This window comes from Pituophis catenifer, unplaced genomic scaffold (assembly GCF_029215685.1).
Source record: "Pituophis catenifer annectens isolate HBS135680 unplaced genomic scaffold, rPitCat1.0.hap2 SCAF_1, whole genome shotgun sequence".
Lineage (NCBI taxonomy): Eukaryota > Metazoa > Chordata > Lepidosauria > Squamata > Colubridae > Pituophis > Pituophis catenifer.
The window spans coordinates 279177664-279201404 of record NW_027256881.1 but is presented as its reverse complement, the minus strand read 5'-3'; the positions used below and the strand labels follow the sequence as shown (position 1 = coordinate 279201404).

Here is a 23741-nt window from a genome sequence, read left to right as displayed (position 1 = left end):
ACTTCTTGCATTCCTATCCTTGAAATAAAACATCCACCAAAGTGACTAGATGTGAATTCTCCAGGTCTGGGAAAGAAAGGGAAGGGAGCTCAAAGGACCTTCACCCTGGCATTCCAGAAACAAGAGATTCATGTGGCTCTTAGAAATTAGAGACTCTGCCCAAGTGAATTCACTAATAACAAATACATTCAGTAATAAATAAATGCTAGATTTGGGGTTTATTTGGTTCCTAAGATTCTCTATATTAGCTCTTTACTTTCTTCAAAGTAAATTTAGCTAATGATATTCATGAATCTTTTTTGCAGGGTTGGCATTCTCCTGTTGAAAGTTTGACACAATGTTATGTCTCTTCTCTGACAGATCTGAATCCAGAGTAAATGGGATCTGGATAATGTGCTTCATCTAGGATCCTCTGAAGCTGGGAGACGTTGGAAGAGAGAGCAGCAGTAGTGTCAAATAAGGCTGGATTGCCTTTTTCAAGGCTAGTACCATCCGACGTTCTCTCAAGGAAGCCATTACCACCTCTCGCATCCAAATACTTTCGTCTTCTTCACAGACCAAATCAGTCAAGAAGGCATGAATTCAATTTATAAGTCACAGCACTGATGCCACAGGGAATCTTAGCCACTTTGTCAGTTTCCACAAGCTCAGTGAGTACCAGATAATATCTAAAGACATACTCCCAGTTATCACATTCTATCATATTGGCATCTATTTAAAATTTAAGGTGGTAAATGCCCAGTTAGATTCAGCACCTCAGTAAAAATTAACTTTTTCATCCAACTGGTAAAGATCCTATCAGAAGCAACCACCAACACAAATTTAAGTTTTAATGTTCTTTTGTAGAGGATCAGAGACACACAATGTAGGGAAATGGATAAATTGGAAAAGGACACTTTTTGAGTTCGGAAAAAAATAACACCACTAGGATAATCCCACTGAAAAATTGTGTGTGTTTTATATTCCAGCAGAATGGAACTGAAACAATGCAAACTTCCACCACAGTGAACAATAAAACATTGAAACAAGCCTTTGGCTCCCTTGTTCTTCATCCTTGGGGCCACACATGTAGGTGAGGTGAGCGATAAGGACTGCCTCAAAGTTATCCAGTGAGTTGTCAGAGCTGCCATCCTTTGCTCACAACTGTGCTTCACTAGTTGCCAGACTGCCATGAGCTTTGGGGGAAGGGAGCTGGGGGAAGACAAGGGAAGGGGAAATCGAAAGTAAACTTCGTGCTGTCCTGAGTCATCCAAGACTGCAGTCTTGGGATGGAATGTAACATCCATCTATCTAGCGGGGATTAGTTACCAAAACATTTTCTTCAAATGTGACTAAACACAAGGGACACAAGAAGGGAAAGTTAACTAAACTTTCCAAAACCAAAGAGCCTTGGTAGTACAGTGGTCTAAGGCACCCTGTTACTAAGCTGGTTATTAAGACCAGCTGCCTGCAATTACTGCAGGTTCGAATCTCGCCAAGGCTCAAGGTTGACTCAGCCTTCCATCCTTTCTAAGGTAGGTGAAATGAGGACCCAGTTTGTGGAGGCAATAAGCTGACTTTGTATAAATATATAAAAGGATGAAGGCTATTGCTGAGCACATTGTAAGCCGCCCTGAGTCTCCGGAGAAGGGCGGCATATAAATCAAATTTTAAAAAAAACAAAAAAAAACTAGGGAATCTTTGCACACAAACTTTTAGTTCTGGCTTCACATAACTGTAATCACTTGGCTTTTAGTAAATGTAACCTTTTTGCTACAAATGGAGTTGAGAATGTTTCTTTCCTAAAGGACCAAGCTGGGACAGGTCTGACATGAGTTTTAATAGCTAAATATGGGCTTTGAGTGATATATAATTGCTGTTAGACAAATAAATTCTCTTTAAAAAAAACACCTGATGCTCTTCTTCCCCCTTAATGGTACCTTCAAGATAAAACAGGGATGGAAACCTGAAAGCCTCCAAATGTTTCATGCAGTCTTCTGTGTCCATGGCCAATGACGACAAACGGTGAGTGTAGTACTACTGCACTTCAGAAGCCACATCTGAAAAACTAAAAGTGGTCCACATATGTGCAGAGGCCTTTCCTAAGAAGATATGGCTATGGTGATCTTTATAGAACAAACATTTAAATTGTAATTCAAAACAATTAAAAAGACTTAAAACCACTCTTTAGCTTAAAATAGTTTTAACTGGCAATGCTGGTGAGATTTCCTTCGCAATGTAACTGTCTGGGTGGAATCTTGTTAATTCCAACATGAGGGGGAAGGAAAATAGTAAGTCTCCATTATATTTTCCAGTTTCACCATTTCATCTTCATGAAAGTTCAATCTGGAGAGCCTCCCCGTATTTCTTGATCAACTTGTCGTGATTGTGATCAACAGACCATTGTGCTGGGAGATGCTTGGGCTGCATAACATCCAAGAAGTGCTGGCGCCAACGTTTCTCCAGCCCCATGAGAGAATATAAGCCCCCTTCAGCAAAAGACTGAACCACTTTCAAGCCATGTGGCACATAGCTCTCGTTAAAAATCCTGAAAAACAGATGAACAAAGGAGGTGTTTGGGAAAGCACAGGCTTGAAAGATGCCAAACATTTACATTTATTTCATTATTTATTTATAGTTCTATCACTTCAAAATGGGCTTTATAGTCTCGAAAACATTAGAGACATCAATCCCATTTACTAAGTGGTGAGGAAGAAGAATGAAAGAGGAAAGCAACACTAATAAAAACACTGAGCATTTTCCAAAGGCCATCATCCCACTAGGAAGGCCATGGCAAATCAATCTGATGTTAGATGAAGATGGACAGCATCCTCTAATCTGGAACCTTTCAGATGTCACAGCAACCAGGAATCTTGGAAGTGCAACATGCTTGTCCCAACATGATTCTTTATATAGCTAAACAGCAGGATTCCCACACGAGAGGGAATTGTCAAGAAGATGGAAACCCAAATATTTACAGAAGTGCAATAAATAAACAAAAATTTCCAAGAAAGGATTTCCTCGAAGGGAAATCCCCAAACAGCTCAATGAGAATCAAGTGAGTTGTGGGTGCCGGAATATCAGATGGCAAGAAGAATGGAACTGAATGCCTTCAGAAAGGGATTTAGCCACCTGGCTCATTGGCTAGAGCTAGCCATACTGCAACTGTTCTCGTCAATAGTTATTAAAATGGAAGGATAGGTGGGTATTACTTTACTGTTTGAAGATCTAAGAGAAGAAGTCAAGAAGAAGCTTACGGAAAGCATGATGACTTTTTTAATCTTCTTCATGGTCTGAACCTATTCATTACCTCAAATTAAATTTCTCACTTTTCCCTGGGAATTCCACTCATTACTACAGGTCAAACCCTAGAACAAATTTCCCCAAGCCAAACCACTAGCACTCTCCAAAGTTGGAAGCAGAAACCTAGAAAACACTGCAAACAAGCAGGCAATAATCATGTATCTTAATCTAAATCTTAATCTAATCAACCCTTAATCTAAGCCACTGTACCTGGTTTCCAGTCCAGCTGCTTCCTGCACCATCTCTGGGGAAACCGTGTCAGATGCAAAGTAATCTCTGATCAGCTGCAACAGCTCTTCCTTCCTGGCAGCAGGTAGGCTGTCTGCATTCACAAGCGCTCTAGCTGCCGAACGGACTAATCTGCGGGTGGGATCTTCGAGCAAGCGAACGCCCTCCTCGCAACCAATAGGGGCGCCAAATTCTTCAGCCAGCTGTTGCTTGAGATGATTATCATAGTAATTAGAGAGCGCATGACACGCGGTGCAGAGAAGGAGCACGTCGTGGGAATTGTGGTCTTTCATCTGGATGGGAAAGTGTTTCCGGTACTCGTGAGGTACAATGTTCTTTCTGTTGAGGAAACAGCAGCAGTTGAGAACGGATCACCAATAGTGCCAGTGAGCCTGCAGCCACTCTTCTACCATGAGGTCAACCAGGTCTTCTCTTCAGCCGCCACTGAATTCAATAGGGCTCACTTCACGGTTCTCAAAGGATTTCACTGTTTTGTTAATTAAGACTCTACTTTAGCGTTTCTCAACCTTGTCCATTTGATCCACGCATCATAAAAAGGGCAAGGTTGAGAAACATTGCTCTACTCATCTTCCTGTGTTGGGTCACCATGAGTATTTTATTGTCAGCTTTTAGTGTTTCTAGCTCCCTTAGTTATTTTAGCTAGAACAAGATGGGAGATACATTGCTTTTCTTTTAGTGTAATGGCAGAAGCATGTTATTCTGGTGTTGGCAAATGACCTTACAATGGTCTATTTTGTTTCTGTGTTTCTCGTTAGCAAAGTGATTTGCATTAATTACTAAATAAAGCTTTGGAGGGCACAGATGCAAACATGAATACTTGTGAGTTATTACAAAGCAAATCATGGTTTAAAAAGGGTGGACTAAACTAGCAAACTTCCTTGATAGATTCTTTCACTTCCTATTTAAATTTTGATAGTCCCCTTTTACAGAAACAAATTTTTATTCTGCTGTGTGCTGAGGTCTCCAGTTCATAACTCCTCACAGCTACAAATGTATGAATTGACACAAAGCAAGCTATCCTTATCCCAGTGGTGGGTTTCAAAAATTTTTACTACGGGTTCTGTGGCGTGGCTTGCTTGGTGGGCGTGGCTTGGTGATCATGTGACTATGTGGGCATGGCCAACTTGATGTCACTCACAGCCATGGCCACTCAATCACATGACCATCCCACCTAGCCACACCCAAAGAAAAAGGTAGGAATTTTTTTTGAATTTCTACCTATCTACTTATTTTCTGCCCAGGCCTGGCCTAATCTATCAAAGGCCTCCTCCTGCATGCCACCCCACCCTCCCTTTGTCAGTCACACGTGTCGCCCTGTTTCCCCTCCTTCAGCGGCCCCGGCCCCAGTCCCGCTTCCTCCCCCACCACTGCCTCTTTCTTCGGGCTGTTTACTTTCCTCCCATGACAGCTGGTCCGGAGTCTGGAAGGCAAGCTGACCTCAGGTAGTTTTCGGCAGCCTCCAGCCAGCTGCCGCTGCCAGGTAGCAGCTCTCAAAGAGGCGGCGGCTGGGAGTTTTCTTGCAGTCTCATCAAAAAAGAAAAAGCCTCCCAGCTGCCCCCTCTTTGAGAGCTGCTAAACGGCTGCGGCAGCTGGCCGCAGGCTGCCAAAAACTACCATTTTTTTCACTGAAAAAAACGCTGCCATCACCACCCTGTTCTTCGTGCCGGCCGTGCATGCACATCCCATTGCCTGCTGTGTTGCGCTCAGACTGACACAGCAGGCAATGGGACGCGATGGCAGCGGCTTTTTCGACAACCTCCAGTAGTTTCCAGCGGCCGGCAGCCAACCTCCGCAACCACTTAGCGGCTCTCAAAGAGGCAGCAGCTGGGAGGCTTTTTCTTTTTCGATGCAACTGCGAGAAGCCTCCCAGTTGCTGCCTCTTTGAGAGCCGCATCCTGGCAGGCGGGCAGGCGGGTGGGCAGGCGGCCGGAGCAAGTGAGCGGTGACTGGGCTACCAGTTCAGCGGCGCAGCCAGCCAGTGGTTGCTAACAGTTCGGTGACCCAGGCCAAATTACCACTGCCTTATCCCCAACTCAGCTTCATAATTGCAAACTAGACTGATATAGCTGAAGATAGGATGTTAGAGGTCCAGATCATAGTAAATGTTCTGGGGTAATGTGAAACAGTGTAGGGTGCTGTGCAACACCTACAGCATACAAATAATCTATTATAACCTAGATGGCACAACATTAGTGCAGGGAAGAATATGTTTAAAAGATTAATATGAGTCAGGAGAATTTTGATGACTACTCTATAGCTATGGAACATGCTTGTTTATCAGCTTGGCTTTTAATACCGTTTCCCGGAAAACAAGGCCTATCTTGAAAATAAGCCCTAGCATGTTTTTACACATGCACCTAATATAAGCTTTACCCCCAAAATAAGCCCTACATAAGAGCCTGCGCAGCCACCTGCCAATTCCGTCTGGTTGCTCGCAGTGCCACAGCCACAAGGCCTGGCAATGGCATGGAGCTGCCCCACGCCACATGTGTTTACCTTAGGGCCCCCACAGCCAGGCCATCTACACCCCAACACTTGCCTCATGGTGACAGCAACAGCAGCCATGTGCAACAGGAATGCACATGGCCAGCGGCCCACTTCTGCTTGCTCACGGCTGCAATGGAGCAGGAGGCTGAGTGGTGTGGTGGTGCCGTGGCTGCAAGGCGAGGGTGCCGGGCCCTGGATGGCCTGGCTACGATGTCCCTTTTTTTTTTTTTTTTTTTTGCTTTAATTTATATGCCGCCCTTCTCCGGAGACTCAGGGCGGCTTACAATGCATTAAGCATTAAGTCCCTGAGATAAGCCAGTGCAGGGTGCATGGGGGAGCTCTATCCCCCTGCCTCGCCTCATGGCCATGGCACTAGCGTGTCGCTCGGCCTCCTGCTCCATTGCAGCTGTGAGCAAACAGAAGTGAGTCAGCGGTCACGCGGGGTTCTGCTGGACAGGGCTGCCAGAGCCACCGCTGCAAGGCAAGTGTCAAGATGTGGGTGGCCTGACTGTGGGGGCCCTGAAGTAAGCAGGTGTGGGGCACATGAGGCAGCTCCATTCCCTGCCTTGCGTCAGCGGCATTGGTGTACCACATGGCCTCCTGCCCCACCATGAGCAAGCAGAAGTGAGCTTCCCATACATAGAAAAAAAAATAAGACACCCCCCCTCAAAAAAAAATAAGCCCTAGTGCTTATTTTGGAGCTCAAAAGAAAATTTTCAGGGAAACACGGGTAAAAGCCATTAAACAAATAGTTTCACAATGTTCATTATCTTCATGTATTGTTTTCTATAGTGTCCATTATTCTTAGACCAAGCCAAATCACAAAATGCTATGGAATTTCTGTAAGCTTGGAATTCATTAAATCAGCCATTCATTAGACATATAAACCATACTTATAAATTAATAACCCACATTTACACACCATTCGAAAGAAACAAAACTTCTAGGAAGGAAACCAAAAGACTACAACACATCCCCTCCAGCAGTCCATATTTAGATAAGCACCAGATTAAATAATTAGGCAGAAAACAATACTCTGATCAAGAAACCATCAAAGGGAAAACTATACCCCCACCAAAACTGGCAAGTAAATTGTATATTAATAGGCAGTAAAACCCCATTCATTTACACAGATGATGTTAATTGGTTGGGTAATGAAATTTCTACAAGTAAACAACCAAGCTCAGGGTACACCAAGAACTCCATTGTTCATCTATCAGTTTAATTTATACTTCTTTTTTCCACTAAAAAAACAAGTGTTCCAGACAGTTAATGATAAAAGCAAACAATTACAAATAATTATGCCACTTCTTGCATCCCAAAATAAGTGAAGAGAACACAGCAGTTTATAAACATTAGTGGAACTTGTAAACTTTGTTGATATGCAATATACTCATCATCCTATGACACTTTAATACTTATGAAGTTCAGATGTACAAAAGTTGATATTGTATTATCTGGGTTATTTTTTTTTTTTTTTATTATTTGATTTATATGCCGCCCTTCTCCGGAGACTCAGGGCGGCTTACAATGCGTTAAGCAATAGCCTTCATCCTTTGGTATATTTATACAAAGTCAGCTTATTGCCCCCACAAACTGGGTCCTCATTTAACCTACCTTAGAAAGGATGGAAGGCTGAGTCAACCTTGAGCCTTGGAGAGATTCGAACCAGCAGTAAATTGCAGGCAGCTGTGTTAATAACAGGGTGCTTTAAACCACTGTAGTACCAAGGCTCTTTTATGGCACATTAAAAATTAATTGATATTGCAGCCACTGAAATACTTAAGAGCTTTATCTATATATGTTTACAAAGACATCCCTACACGTTCATTGGATTTAATGCTATTCTTATTTCTTAAACACAACATAATGGGGTAGGAAACTTAAGACCTTTCAGCAGTTTGATCAGCCAGACAGAACTGCTTTCTGAACAACTCACCGAATATAAGATTCTTTTTTTCCACACACAACACAGAGATTTTCTTTGACTGTCAAGTAATAATCCACAGTTGATTCAGGGCGTCCAGAGGGTTCAAACTTTAATCTCACAGTAAATGGCTCCGCGTTTACTAATTCTGAAATAACAATAACACACACAAAAAAACCCAGAGAATATTAATGCCTGTTCTCTGATGCTCTCAAGCACTGTGACCCTCCAGATGTCGCTGATCTGCAATATCAAAGTCCTTCCCCCATTAGCCTGCAGGCTAGTGCACTAAGAATCCACTCCAGCTCTAAATAATGGATAAATAAAAATTAATACATATAATTGAACTTCAACATAAGAGGCTTTGAGGTACAAAATGATGTGTAAAATTTGCTAATTTTCCATGGTAGCTTCCAAATTTGTAGCCCTATCTCTTTTGTTTAACCTTAGGTCTATGGATGATTCAGCTACCCATGTTTCTCCTCTCTTTTTTTCAAACAGAACTAAGATAAGAAATCCCATTTTAGGCAATGGAAAGAAAAAGGTAGAAGAGCATAGGGGTCCTGTGGCTAGAAGGCAGGTATTAACAGTAGAAAGAGCCTCAGTCTCCGTGAAACAAATGGAATGAACATCCTGATTCCATCAAACAGGTATACCCAAATGTGCTCCTAATATAATATGGCAATAGCACTTAGACCTATATACTGCCCCATAGTGCTTTACAGCACTCTCTGAATGGTTTATAACATCAACATATTGCCCCCAACAATCTGGGTTCTCATTTCACCAACCTCAGAAAGATGGAAGGCTGAATCAATCTTTTTAAAGTTTTTTTTTTTAAATCAGCCAGGCCAGAAGTCTACGTGCTTTGCCCTTGCCATTGTAGAATAGGGATGAAGAACCAACATTTCTGTGTTCCAGAAAACACGGTATGTGTTAATATTTGCAATCGTCAGCTTGAAGTCACATACACAGCCTGTTTTTACATCTCGAGACTTATTTTAAGCTGCAAATGATGTAGTTAGACCACCTAGCTTAATTTCTGGACTTCTTGTTTCCTCATCCTCTAATTTTTCTATTATCTTGCTTCACGAAGAGTCCTGAAGTGCCTGAAGCATACTTTTGATGTCATTTAGTTAGTATTAATAAAGGCATTATCCAATTATGGATTTTGGATTACAACATGGCTTTTTAGGACACCTTGATAACAAAAGCAAGCTCACTTCTTTCCAAGCTTGTATTTAGGCCTTTTTGACTCTAAAAGAACAGATTCACAAACCTCCAATGCCTTTGTCAAGATACCACTGGGCTTTCTTGCGATCACATGTACATAAAGGCTGCCCATCTGGAGCATGCAAGAAGCAATTATCATACAAGGGAGATTTCCTGTGTAAACAAAAGAATCACTATCAGATAAGAACCTCAGATTTTTAGCGGCCATAATAAATGCTTCTTTTTACTGAGTACAGGTAGTTGTTCACTTACAAACACAATTGAGCCCAAAATTTCCATTGCTGAGCAAAACATTTATTAAGTGAATTTTGCCCCTTTTTACAATCTTTCCTGCCACACTTGTTAAGCGAATCACTGCAGTTGTTAAAATTATTAACATGAATGTTAACTGATACTGGCTTCCCCATTGACTTGGCTTTGCAAAAGGCGATCACATCACCTTGGGACACTGCAACGGATCATAAATAGGAGTCAGTTGCCAGGCATCTGAATTCTGATCATGTGACCATGGGATGCTGCAAAGGCCATAAATGTGAACAATGGTCATAAGTCATTTTTTTCAGTGCCACTGTAACTGAGTGGTCACTAAACAAACCACTGTAAGTCGAGGACTACCTGTACATCTGTTAAAAACGTTAAATAACTACCTCCTCAATGTTATTCCATTGCATTTACCATTGATTTTAACTCAACATACTCCCAAGTAAAGTCTTAAAACTATGCACATTTTATAGGGAGTAAGATCCACAGAATTTTTAAATAAAGGCATATAATTCAGTGAAAGCCAGTGCTGTGCAATGGTTAAGGTTAAGGTTAAGGACTAGGAGCTGGGGTACCCGCTTGTAGTCCTTAAGCATGAAAGCCAGCTGGGTGACTTTGGGCGTCACTCTCTATCAGCCCTGGTCTGAGGGAAAAGAAGTATATATATATATATATATATATATATATATATTAACTCCCACAGAACCAATGCAGTAGATTAGATGAACATTTCACACTTGATAAGAGACTGAACAATAAGAGCAAATGTCTGCCTAATCATTTAGAGTAAACAAATTAACTCCCATTAGAGTTCACTATCACATCCACACTCAAGGAACCCTAATCACGATCCTCTGATATCCCACAGAGCAGAAAACCAACTCTAAATTCATGTAGCATTTGGCCAAGAAGAGGGAAATAGTCTCTAAAGCACTATATGCATAATCTCTGAGTTTAGGCATGCATTTTCAATGGGGAATCTTCACAAAATATTTAATCTATGTAATAAAATGTTTAAAGATTGGGGGTGGAAGAGATTTAATCTATTCTAATCTAATTTTTATTAAAGTCAAAGACCAGCATAAGGAGGATAAGGTGCAAGAAATTAAAAGGCATAATATACCACAAAATAAAATTAGATATAAAAAGTTAAAAAGCACAAAAACAAAAAACAAAAAAGATTGGCCAGCAATCAAAACTATACTGAAAGGAGGGAGGAAAATCTTGGACATTTTGATTAAAAAGGTACACAAGGAACATTTACCTGGCAGAATATCCTACACCCAGAGGCTTCCTTTTGTGCTTCCGAGGATCCTTCCCCTGCTGGTTGATTGGGGAAGATGGAAGTTTCTGATACTGTGGGCTTTGCTCCACATTTCCCAGGTTTTCATCATCACCAAAGCTATTGTTTTTTCCCCTGAAGGGTACATCCACCAAACCCTGACATTTCCTCAGAACCTTTTCCCAAGCAGGAGGAACATGTCTGTCACCTGATGCCCAAGGAGGGTAAGGAAGATTCACCAGGTAGAGGAACAAAGCCACTGACACCTGTGCATCTCGGGCAGCATAATCAATCTGAGGAAGAAAACCAAGAGGCATGCCTTAACATCAGCATCTCAAATACCCAAGGTGAATTCTCCCCAACAACAAACGGAATGAAGAATAGTTGGTAAAATAAAAAAGTTCTTTCTTATGCTGCTAACCATAGACCAAAATGACCTCACTATCCATCTTTTTAGGCCAAGCCCTCCTGATGTTTATTTATTTATTTGTCACATTTCTAGATCGCTCATCTCCCTTAAGAGGGATTCCGGGTAATGTTACTTTTATTTCATTCCCAGACTACTGGAGGTACAGTGTACATCTGAATTTAGCTGCTGCAGTTTAGAAGCAATGTTCTACTCTTTTCCTGGCACAAAACTCACCACAAAAATATATAGATTGCCTGATTTTCCAGATAGAACCAGGGGTGAAATGCTCCCGATCCGGTAGCAATGGAGGTGGGTGGTTCGGAGAACCGGTAGCAAAAATCCCTGCCCCCCCCCACCATGCCCAGCTGAGCCACACGATCATCAGAGGCTTTTTTTCTTTTAAACTGATCTGCCAATCAGGTAACTCATCTTGGATCGTCAGAGGGATTTAAAAGAAAAAAAGCCTCTGATGATCGCATGGCTCAGCTTGGATCGTCAGAGGAATAAATGCCTCTGATGATCCAAGCTGAGTTGACTGATCGGCAGAGGCTTTTTTTCTTTTAAAAGCCTCTGATGATCCAAGCTGAGTTGCCTGATCGGCAGAGGCATTTAAAAGAAAGGAAGTCTCTGACGATCAGGCAACTCAGCTGGGATCATCAGAGCCTTTTGAAAGCATTTTTTTACATGGTTTTAAAAGTTTTTTTAAAAAAATTGGCCACGCCCACCCAGTCACATTACCCCCACCACCAAGCCACGCCCACAGAACCAGTAGTAACAAATTTTAGATTTCACCACTGGATAGACCCGTATGCACATGCCTGTCTACAGATTAGTGAGTTTCTGGCAGATGATCTAGCCATCTATCAAAATCTGTCTTTTTTCTGTTTCCTGTCTGGTCTACTTGAGAAGCTGACAGTCTTCTTCCTAAGGGAGGGGGATTGGTGGTTGTTTTTCTCAATAGCAACTGATGTCGGAGAATCCATCAAGCATTTCTCCTAAGTTGCCCCACACTAATCATGTGAGGAAAGTCTCAGTTTCTTGCCTTGTTACTGTGACAGAACAGAGGTAAGCCATAAGAGCATCAAAAAATCCACCAGAAGACTTTTGTGCTGCCTCACAGAAGGCACATCATGAGGAAAAGCCTCTTTATTCTACTTAGAAGCATCCCAAAAAGATGTCAATGCTCATGTTCAATGAGACCAGAATATATGCATGACAATCCACATTTGCTCTTCAAGATCTCTTCACAGGAATCTGGCAGCAACATGGATACAGCAGTAGTTATTGTCCCCCAACCACCACCAAAATTGGGAGTGGGAGCCCAATTTCAGTCCATGTTTTGTTTTGGGGGAGGAATTAAGGACAAGAATGGAAGTGGAAGAGCACTTTTAAAACCTGAAATAAACCAAAAGCAACTGATTAAGCTTTCAGTAAAGTCGCCATGTCATCAAATTAATTCTTGGTCCACCCAACCCTAAAACAGAAAAGAGCTATAATAATTTTAACTAAGGATTTCAAGTCATTTCCTATGTTCAAAAGTTCCCCATTTTTGAAAACCTGTCTTCCTACCGCTCCTTCCGTTGGGAGAAAAGAGGGGTCTGACTGCCAAAGTGAACCACCAGATAATAATCATGAGTTACCTTCATTGAAAGCTGCTACTATAATGCTTACAAAGAAAACAAACCTGTTCTTGAGTTAATTGTTCCACTTCCCAATTGCTGCAGCACAAGTGTAGAGATTTGTCAAGTGAATATTGGAGAAGCTTTTCGGCAAGAGATTTCAGGCTGAGCCCATTTGTGGAGAAGGTCTTACTTCAGGGTTGTACATAGGAGGAAAAAAATGTCCTTTATCCCATCAAACAAATGCTTAGGAACCAAATCATCATTATTTGTGTCTGTCTGTCTGTCTGTTAATTGGGGGGTTTGATGTTTAAATTAGCAGCAGCAGGTTAACTTTTTCTTGAGTTCTTTTCATAATTGCAACCATTTACCTAACAATGGGAGAAAATTTTATGTTTGTACAGCATGCTTAACAGGGGCACAAGTGGGATCAAGTGGGTTTTTAAGGTGGGCAATTAGGGGGCCAGGAAAGCAGGGGGCAGCAAAGAAAGGTAGCTAGAATGAGTGAGAGCTGTAAATTCATGTGAATTTCTAGTTTTCAGCACAGCTGCTTTTCTTTCCCTTTTCTAATCAATGTGGAAAGGGCTGGTAACATAATAAAGACTTGTTAATATCGTTTTGGGAAAAGAGACCCTTGTGACACCAAGGACTCCTGGAGAAAATCAACAGGTATACTGTATTCCCCAAAATGAAGATTTTTGACATATGAGTATAATTGTGTGCTGACAAACTAGCAACAGATAGATGTGACTAGGTGAATAACTGATTGGGTAAAACATATTGTATAAACAGGGCCTACATGTATCTCAAAATTTAAAATAAATAAAGTACAGTTAACAATGAAACATTGCCAACACTCCATACTTACTGCATTTAATATTCTGGAGAATGAAAAGCCCTAAAATTATGTTAAATTATAACCTCAGATAACAAAATGTTAGGAACCTAAGAAAACACAATTATGGAGAAACCTCAATTCAACAGATTTTTGGATTTGATGGACAAAATTTTCATCTGAACACCCTACCATAAGAGACATATCCATTGTGTCTGTGGATGAGGGACTTTTAAAATACCAAACCAAAAAATTCAATTGTATTTCCCTCATTCACTGTTATTTACATAATTTGCATGATAATACCCTATGTAGATTAAGTCATTCTCATGAAATTATATTATTTGAGCAAACATTAAGTGATATAAATGATATAATTTGTTACATAATCTGCATAAAAATGACGCTATGCCCCAATGGTTGCAGTATTATTATCATTCAGAAACAGCCCACACTTCCACCACAACTGGTCTATTAAATCAAGGTTACGCAGTACCTGCCCTCTCAAAGATACATACCTATGTCTTAGGGCCAGATAGCGAAGGTCCACAGTCCCTTTGACAGTTACACTATAGCCATGAAATAACTTACTGGCATCTTCCCAACATCCTACCCCAACTTTTAGGATTTTGCCATCTGCCAGAACTTCAAGCAAAGTCTTTGGAAGAACTTGTCCCCCACTCGTCAGCTGGGGCAAACGAAGAATGAGGCAAAGTCCATTACAAACAGCCAATTGTAAGAGAGAAACAGGCTTGGCCTTTTTTCCTTCCACTGAGACCTACAAGTAATTCAGAAGAAAAGAGTGATGGCAAGAAAAGCAACTGGGCAACTTAGACTATGTCAAATCCACAAACAACTCTATGTATTTTTAGTAATACCAAGTATACAGGCTGATCCTGATGCCCAAATCTGTTGAATATTTACTATGTAATCCAGAAACCCTTCTGCTGGTTGTAGAATGTACATAATGAGTTGTTCATCCTGTAGAATCTCAGAAAGACTCTCATCTCCGGATTGTGATACCAGACATAAACCAAGATTATCAGGTCTATGTATTTCAGAACAAGATCTAGCAGTTCCCAATTGTGTTGAAAATCCTGGCCAATGGTGGTAATTTTATTGGGGAAGGAGGATTGCAAAGCCAGATATTATTTAACTTGGGTATGGAATAAATTTTTCAGTTGGTAAATTATATCAGATTTATCTAATAGATGGTGAGTTTTCCCACCAAAATAGCAAGTAGGAGAGAAATCATCTTACATCAGTAATTGAAAATAGATTAGAAAAGCAGCAAGTAGACAGAAGGACAGTATGCATGCCTGTGAAGTTTAGCCTATGGCCAGTAACTGGGAAAGAAGTGGTCACTTGATGCCTTTTAACCTTTTGTCTATCTTATTCAGAGCTTCTTTCTTTTCTGTCTCTCTTTCCATCTCCAATTATTTTCTCCCTTTGCCTCATTTCCATCCAGTTGGTAACTCCTTTTTCTTTTCTTACCCATTTCAATTACCTATTTAACTTACTCTACCTCCATCCTTTCAGAAAGGGAGGGAGGGAGGGAGGGAGGGAGGGAGGGAGGAAGGAAGGAAGGAAGGAAGGAAGGAAGGAAGGAAGGAAGGAAGGAAGGAAGGAAGGAAGGAAGGCTTGTGAGAATAGCCTATATATCAGAGGAATAATTAGTATATTATACAGGCGCTCTGAACAAGAGGTAAGTAGCACATATAAACCTCTTGAACTCTATGGGAAGAAGATACAGAAACTACTAGCATACTAAAAATAAACCATTAGGACAAGACTAAAAGCAATATGTAAAAGCTGCTCAAATAGACTATGGTATCCAAGCCAGCTCTCAGTCTTAGCTTATAAAGCCTGTGTAAAGAAATGTATTAATAACCTCTCTCTTTAGCTTATGAAAGAAATTTTTCAATAGACTCTAAGACTTACCCACTCACAGTCAATTCCAAGGACTGGGCAACATTCCAACTCTTTCCTTAATATAGGTTCCACTTCATTCCACTTCTCTACCTCAGAAACGATTATTACTTTTGCCTCAAGGATCTCCTCCAGCCAACAAATTGTGGGAGAAGGTAAAAATGAACGAAATATGTCTTCTGAGATATCTTTCTTTTCCCGTTCCTTAATATTTCCTCCTTGGTTTGGTGTAATGCAAGTTTTATGTTTTCGATGTTGGATGACCCTCCACACAGCGAGACCTCCTGCTGCAATGCCAAATAGGGTAGCCACAGTAACAGTGACTGCTGTTGGTCTGGGCATCTTTTCATCTTCCTTTCTACTCCATATTTGCAAAAATGGTAATGCGCGGTGATCTAGCAACATAGAATAACACTGATTAAAATATAAAGCACAATTGTGGAGAAAAATTAGTAAGCCTGACGAACCCACTCACCAAGTTCTCCTACGTTTTTGTCTATGTTATGCTAAACTATGTTTTATTCAATAAATTAAGCCAAACTAAACAAGCAACATTAATAAATTATCAGGTGTGGATTCAAACATTGGGACATTTCTGAATACATACATTATGTATGTTAATGTATGTATTCAGAAATACATTAATGAAAGATTAATTTATAAATTGATCTCCATCAGATAGGGCTTCAAATGCCACACAGAATTTGAAGAAATGCATATTCAGATGATATCAAAGTGGTAATTTAAATGTGTCTTAGAAATGTTGGTGAAGGAAGTGAACAGAGCCCCTAATTAGGCCCTAATTATCAATGCTACTCAGGATCTAATGTAAAATAGGAGTGTTACCAAATTGACTGGAAATAGTAGTAGTAAAAGTATTCAATCTAATGTATATGAAGATGTAAAATTGCCAAAGTAGTCTAACAGAATCCTCATTTAACTTCACAGGAAGTTTTGTTTTGTTTTTCCAAAAATGGTTTAGAAGGAATCTGAAACAGAAGTCATTCACTCCAGAATGAAACCATATGCTGTAAATTGCTCATTAATTAAGCCCCAGTCATAGTTACTATGCAATGTCAAAAAGCTCACAGAGGAAAGATTTCTTTGAGAAAACAAATATCTTGCCCAAATGAGGGGGAAAGGGGGGGGGGTTCAAGCATTCAGAAGAAAAATACAACCACTTAAGGAAAGGACTGTCAGATCCAGGACTTGAACTTCCTGACATCTTCCTGTCAGCCTTACCAGGTAGACCAGACACAAAACACAACCAGATGAGCTAATTCTACTTTATTGTAAGGTTACATTAAAAGAAACTTGCAAGTCTGAAAGTACAAGCTTCCCACTGTCTCCTTTATAGCTCAAGAAACTTGAAAAGGTCACTGCTGAGCCTCTTGCCCCATTAACCAGCTGCAAACCTTCTCTTATTTGACCATTCCCTAAGCGGCATCTCTTTTCCCTGACTCCCAAGGTTTTCCCCCCCAAGTACACTTCCCCACTGACTTTGTTGGAAGCAGCAGGAAGTCGCAAGTCATGGTCACATGAGGTCCTCAGTTAATGACCTACAATCCTCATTTAATGACAGCAACAGGAACTGCTGGGATTGCCATCACGAAATGATGTGGTCACATGGCACTGCATTTTATCACTGCATCATTTAGTAACAAAATTCTGGTCCCAATTGCCATTCTGTCCCAAAATCTATCTGTAATAACCGTTTCAACAACAGAGAGGTTGGGAATTGGACACAAATTGTCCAAATCTGTTGTATCTATAATGGCTTCTTAAGAGGGGCCAGATCACTGCTTCTTTCAGAGGTGGCAAAACCACCCTGTCCCTCAAGAAAACATTTATCCCCATAGGGATACAATCACATATAATCTCCTTGGGAGGCCTTCACCAATCAGAAGGACAGACCTATGGACTAGGATACACTGGTAGTCCACAGACACAACACAGCTAGAATAGTTGTTTTATTACGGACAAAAAAAACCCACCATATATACAAGATTCTACTTCCTTCAGTCTAAGCCAATATACAGAGATTTAAATTGGAGACTTTTTCTTCCCACCTTTCTAAGTTAAAGGATATTTGCTTGGTCTTTTTAAACTTTTGAAAGCATTTTCTATGCTTCCTCTCATCAGCTTTAATCCTTATAATACTAAAGAAAGATAAGGAGATTATAAAGAAGATGAAGTTCAGGGTGTCAAACTTGATTTCATTGAGGGCCACATCAGAGTTGTGTTTGACTTTGAAGGGCTGGGGGTGCATGGCCAGCTTGACATCACTCGTGTTGGGGTGACTGTGGTGGCCCAAGCATTCTACCAGAGAAAATGTGCTCCCGAGCTCCATTTTTGGCTGCAATGGCCTTCTGTAACCCCCTGCCAGAGAAAATGGAGCTCCGGCAGGCCACACACTGCCCTCCCAAGCTCCGTTTTCGCTGGCAAAGGCAGTATGGGCTGATCCTTTGCTGCTTCCAGGGCAGCCCCAGGGACCAAATCTAAGCACTCCATGACCTGGATCAGGCCCCCGGGCCTTGAGTTTGACACCCCTGATGAAGATGAGTGTTATTGTGGGAAAAATAGGAGGAGGAAGGAGCATTGTGTGTGTTTGCTGCCTTGAGTTATTTATAAAAATAATAAAGGCAGGATAAAAATAAATATATAATTATAAACAAATAGTCCTAATGAATTCTTTGCACTTCAGAAATTGTACGGTAGGTAAGCAGTGTGTGATTAACATTTTCAGGCAGAGAATATGAGTAAGTGAATTAAAAAATAACTAGTGTTCACCAAGAATATAGAAATGTGAAATCTTAAACAATGCTTTGTAAGTTTTCTTTAAGATTCACTCCAGCCCCAGGGAAGGAGAATGAGGCCAATGTAGTTATCCTTCTTAAAATAAAATCCTGCTGGGATTCAGGAAATTATATCTAATTAATTTCAGTTCTGTACAAATTATACAAAGTATGATTAATATAACATTTTCCATTGCTTAGATATCAGCCCTTTGAGGTAGGCCAGGTCAGGAAATAGACTCCAAAAGAACGACAGGAACTCTATTTTAGTGATACAGGCTGTAGTATTTTTTTTTTTTTTTTGCTTTAATTTATATGCCACCCTTCTCCGGAGACTCAGGGCGGCTTACAATGCGTTAAGCAATAGCCTTCATACTTTTGTATATTTATACAAAGTCAGCTTATTGCCCCCACAATTTAGGTCCTCATTTTACCTACCTTTGAAAGGATGGAAGGCCGAGTCAACCTTGAGCCTGGCGAGATTTGAACTTGCAGTAATTGCAAGCAGCAGATGTTAATAACAGTGCTTTAGTCCACTGTACTATAGGCTCTGTCTTGAAAGCCTGACTATATTTTCCCTTCCTTTCCTCTTACACCACAGCAAATTAAAGCAAAGTCAGTCTGGATTTCTTTCTAATATTTTTTCCCATTTCCTGGTTTTAACATATGTTTTTGTAATGGTTTCCGCAGTTTTTCCAAGCTCATTTTTGTTCTCTGTACCAGGACCAGTTTTTTTGAAGAGTCAATATTGAAAGTTTCCAAGTATAAGACTAAATTTCATAATCTCCAAAAGGGTCAATGCACATAAATGGTAAAATGAATCCATTTAATATCAATAAGTAGTTGTATCTTATAAATCCATGGGAGAAAAACTAATACCCATTATAAAATCCTAATTGGTAATACTTTTATTATAAAATATCAGAGAGTGTGCAAACTCTCAATTCTTCAGAACTGTTTTGATTTATGAAGAACAAGAAGTACAGAAGAAAGAAGAAATTCATAAAATTAGACTATTTCAAGCTATGTAGTCTGTCATCTCAACTCCAATATGACTGGACTTTCAGAATACTTTTGACAAAACTCATTAAAAATTCCTAAGCAAATTTAGAAGTTATAAAATAAGAGAAAAAGATTCTCATCTAGATTGTTTGCCAAATAAAATACAGAAAAGAAAGAACAAAAATAAAGCAACAGTTCTCACACTGGGAGGAAACAAGACATTATATTGTTATATAATTGTTTATATAACAATATAATTAATTGTTATATATTTTTTTCTATATTGTGATTTTTAATTGGGAGCAGGATGGCCAAGCATACTCATGGAGGGATCTCTCTAAATTATTGAACATGTAATTCAATATAAGATGTGAAATATTAGATTGGAGCAAAACTCTCAAAAAGAACAGTCTTGTTAAGGGATAGGATAGGCAGTAATATTTTCTTGCTGGTCACATTTTCTGTTTCAGTGGATTTATTCCTCAACTGCACTAACATATAAACAGAATAACTTAAAATTTATAGTAGTACAACTACAGTAAAATATACAGACTGTTCCCTAAAATATTGCTTTTCTTCATACCAGGAAAATGGCATATGATTTATTACAGAGGAAATGAAACGTTCATCAAGCTTTCTGCCACACCTAACTGCTTTCGCAAAACTCTGTAAATAAAAAAATAAAGAAGAAAACTGGCATACTGCAAACAACCCCAGCTTCTGACATTATTTACAGCACTACCTTTCAATCCATGCTGGTAAGAATTCTAGGAATTACAAGCCCAACACAAATATAGACTGACATAGGGCTTGATGCAATTGTGACACATAGTCAAAGGTGTCAGTAAATCTTGTTTTAAATTCATATCTTGGACTGAAATGTGCAACAAAATTTTGTATACAATGTGTGAGCTATGTCAATGCCTGAATGAGAGATTACCAACACCTTTACATGTACCTTTTTATGGTCTCACAGGAAAGGCAAGTGTAATAAACACACTTTGCAAACTTTTTTTTCAGCTCCCATTTGTGTGCAGTTTCAATGAGCAAAAAATGAATACAGTCTCCCTCCCCTTCCCATCATTGAATGCAGCAGATTACAACAATAAAGACATGCTTTTTTATTTTTCTAAATATTTATTTATTCTTAGAAATTTGCTTCATCATTAAGATTTTTTGATCTTCAACAATATTATTGAGGCATGAGATGACCCATTTAAATGTCAAACATTAAAAATGTACAAGTAAAACAAAGCACAGTAATCTTTGCAACCACTTTTCAGCCTTGATATATAAGTTATTTAGAACTTTAAAATTTATATAAAAGGCAGAATTTTACTTTTATGCGTTCAGTTCTTGCTACACTCTCCCTTACAAAGGTGGTCAAATACATTTACCCAGTAGATTGACAGTAATAATGAAGATTTTTCACTGGGAGCGACTACAATCCTCCCCCAACTACTACTGCCTCCAACATACTGAACAATTTGCATTATCCCCAGCTAGCATTGTTGAGAAGTGAGCCACATTAGGGAAACAAAGCAAAGAGGACTGCTAGTAATAACATATTTGGATGACAAAATGTTCCTGTTTTCATCAACAGGGAAACACCGCGAGAGATTCTACAAAAAAGCAGTTTCTCCATCTTGTAAACTTCACTAGACTAAAGTCCATTATGAATCTGGAAGCTTTATACTATTAGCACCTTTAGAAAAAGGCTTCAAGCAGAAGGCAAAAAGATCCAATAATTGCTAAACAGTACTGCATTATAATCACAATCCCGGAAGTGGGGAGACTACCCATACATAAAGAAAAAGAAATCATACATCCAGCATATCTTGCCTACAGTCCTTAAACTAATAATTATTCCCATCCTCCTCCGACAGCGCCTTTATCAACAAAAAGCGCTCACGTGTACATTACCTGTTTCAGTAGCGAAAGGCAAAAAAAACCTCTTCGTTGACACAGCAAGACTTCCGGGCTCCCCTTCTGAGCGGAACGTACAAGTGTATTGTCATACAAGCGCTTCAGGGCGCTGCCATGTTGTACGGCAATTGTGGCTTAGTTCGATTTGTTTGGGCTTCTGTTTTCTGAAACGGTGGCCTCTAACGTTAATTAAAATAATCACTCCTGCTACACTAAAGCTTAAAAAAAAAAAATAGCCGGTACTGTGTGGCATGTACCTTTTGGTTTTCTTGCGAGGTACCCAAATTGTTTGACATAGGTCTTGAACTGTTAATTGAAGCAATTAATTAATCTGCACCTTAATTTACCGGAAACTTGGGAATTTGCTGCGAAAAGGGAAGCTCTTTTTAGTGCTGCTTGATTCTATACATATTTACTCGGAAACAACACCGAGTTCAAAGCAAAGATTGCAGTGCTATAATTATGCCTGGAGCTGAAGACTCGGCTGCCTCTGAGAGCAAGTATTGCTTTAGCTTGACCAGAACATTACGGAGCAAGTTATTAATTTTTTTCCATATTTTCTTGAACGCGGATCTGACTCCTGGACTAATTATTAGACAGCATTATTGCTGAGGATTTCATTACAGAATGCCTCCCCTCATCATCTGATGCCTTATGAATATCTTTAACTACAATTTCCATAATTCCCAACCAGCATGGCAAGAGCATGCTCCTCTGTAAATTATCAGATTAAATAACTTCTAAAACTTCTACTGAACACTTTAAGAATGAATGTATTACTGTATTTGGTAAGAGTTAAGTGTTCAGTTAGCTTTACGTGTTGTTGTCCCAGAATATCATTATAAAGACTGTTCACATGTCCCTTCACTTGGTTACACTTGTTCTGAAAAGGGGAGAATGCAGTACAGGGAGTCCTCAACATACAACAGTTCATTTAGTGACCGTTCAAAGTTACAATAGGACTGAAAAAAGTTATTTATGGCTGTCTTTTTTACACTTATGAGTGTTGCAGAATCTCCATGATCATGTGATCAAATTCAGATCTTGGCAACTTCATATTTATGACAGTTGCAGAGTCCCAAAATCATGTGATCTCCTTTGGGATCTTCTGAGAAGCAAAAGTCAATGGGGAAGCCAGATTCACTTAACCAGGTTACTAACATCAACTTCAGTGATTCACTTAACAACTGAGGCAGGAAAAGTTATAAAATGGGACAAAACTCACTTAACAAATGTCTCACTTAGTAACAGAAATTTTGGGCTCAATTGTGGTTGTAAATCAACTACCTGTATGTGACAATTAGGCAAATAATTCATTAGAAGTAAATTTAGGAATCTTGTACACTAAGGAATAACACATTATAGACTCCATTTATGAAATTCACAAAGCATTGTCCCGATTCAGTTGCCACTTGGAGGTGGAGGAAGGAGAAAATTAACAATAAAAATGTGTATGGCAGTCATATGAGGGAGGGATGGGGAGGGAGAGAGAGAGAGAGACTCCTCACAATATTAATAGCAATCCTGGCTTTGTCAGGGGCCATAAACCAACATGAAAGTTGCTGTGATCATAGCAGAAGGCAAACACTGTTAAATGGGGAAAAATATTCTTCATGATATAACTATTGGAAACATATTTAGCAAATTTTAGCTAAACTTACAATGCCACCTAGGTAATAGTTGGCATGAGTTCATTAGTAAAGTTCATTTTAACCAAATCTCATTACCACATAGGAAAAGAATAAACAAATGTTAGATGGGGAGATTTTTACTTTACATAATAATCCTTTCAATTAAGTAAATAAGTTTGTTGGATATCTTTTAATATTTGATTAATATTTATGTACAATTATATAAATTAATAAAATCCCAAGCTATAATAGCTTTGATTCAATTCTGCATTTTGTACATTGGTAACACTTTAGATCTAAAACTCAAAAGTGCTTTTTACATAGTTCAGAACCTAGTTTCCTAACCTAAGATATTGGATGAACTGTCATAAGTTATGTTTGCATAATAAACTAGGCTATAATACAGTTGGCAAATTAATTATATGATGTATTAATGTGCACACATATTTCAATATTTTGGTATGGTTTGTTTTTGGCCAACTGAACATAATTGTGACTTGTCTGAACATAAATAATTGGATTAATTCAATAAACTATAGTTTAGGCAAATTATGGAATCATGTGTCTGGTATAGCCAAATGCAGCATGGCTCTGTAACTCACTAACCCTCTTTCTGGCTTTCCAAAAATAGGCAATATTACTTTAAGTTGGCAGACACATTTTTTAAAAATAGTCTTTGAGGATCACTGATGATATGAGATGATATTGTCATATCAGCACAGTTGTTGGTACTGGGTTTTTATTTTTGGCTGCAGGAGAACCTTTTTAAGTAACATGCTCTATTGAAGAGTTAACATGTTTCTTATTTTCTTTTTTTAAAAAAAACCTAATTAAGTGATTAAATGTTGGTGGTTTGTCATTGAACTTTTGGCAG

At 39.4% G+C, this 23741-nt stretch overlaps 1 protein-coding gene across 1 annotated transcript; it reads right to left on the bottom strand.

Annotated features, from left to right (window-relative positions):
- Positions 1 to 793: 793 nt before the first annotated feature.
- On the bottom strand, positions 794 to 15904 carry EXD2 (exonuclease 3'-5' domain containing 2). The gene is made up of 8 exons (XM_070931258.1): positions 15526 to 15904; positions 14099 to 14362; positions 12815 to 12937; positions 10704 to 11014; positions 9225 to 9331; positions 7958 to 8093; positions 3493 to 3849; positions 794 to 2527 (listed from the first exon to the last, which is right to left on the bottom strand). Exons 1-8 carry the CDS (start codon positions 15853 to 15855, stop codon positions 2311 to 2313), a joined length of 1845 nt encoding a protein of 614 aa, XP_070787359.1. The 5' UTR covers positions 15856 to 15904; the 3' UTR covers positions 794 to 2310.
- Positions 15905 to 23741: the final 7837 nt, after the last annotated feature.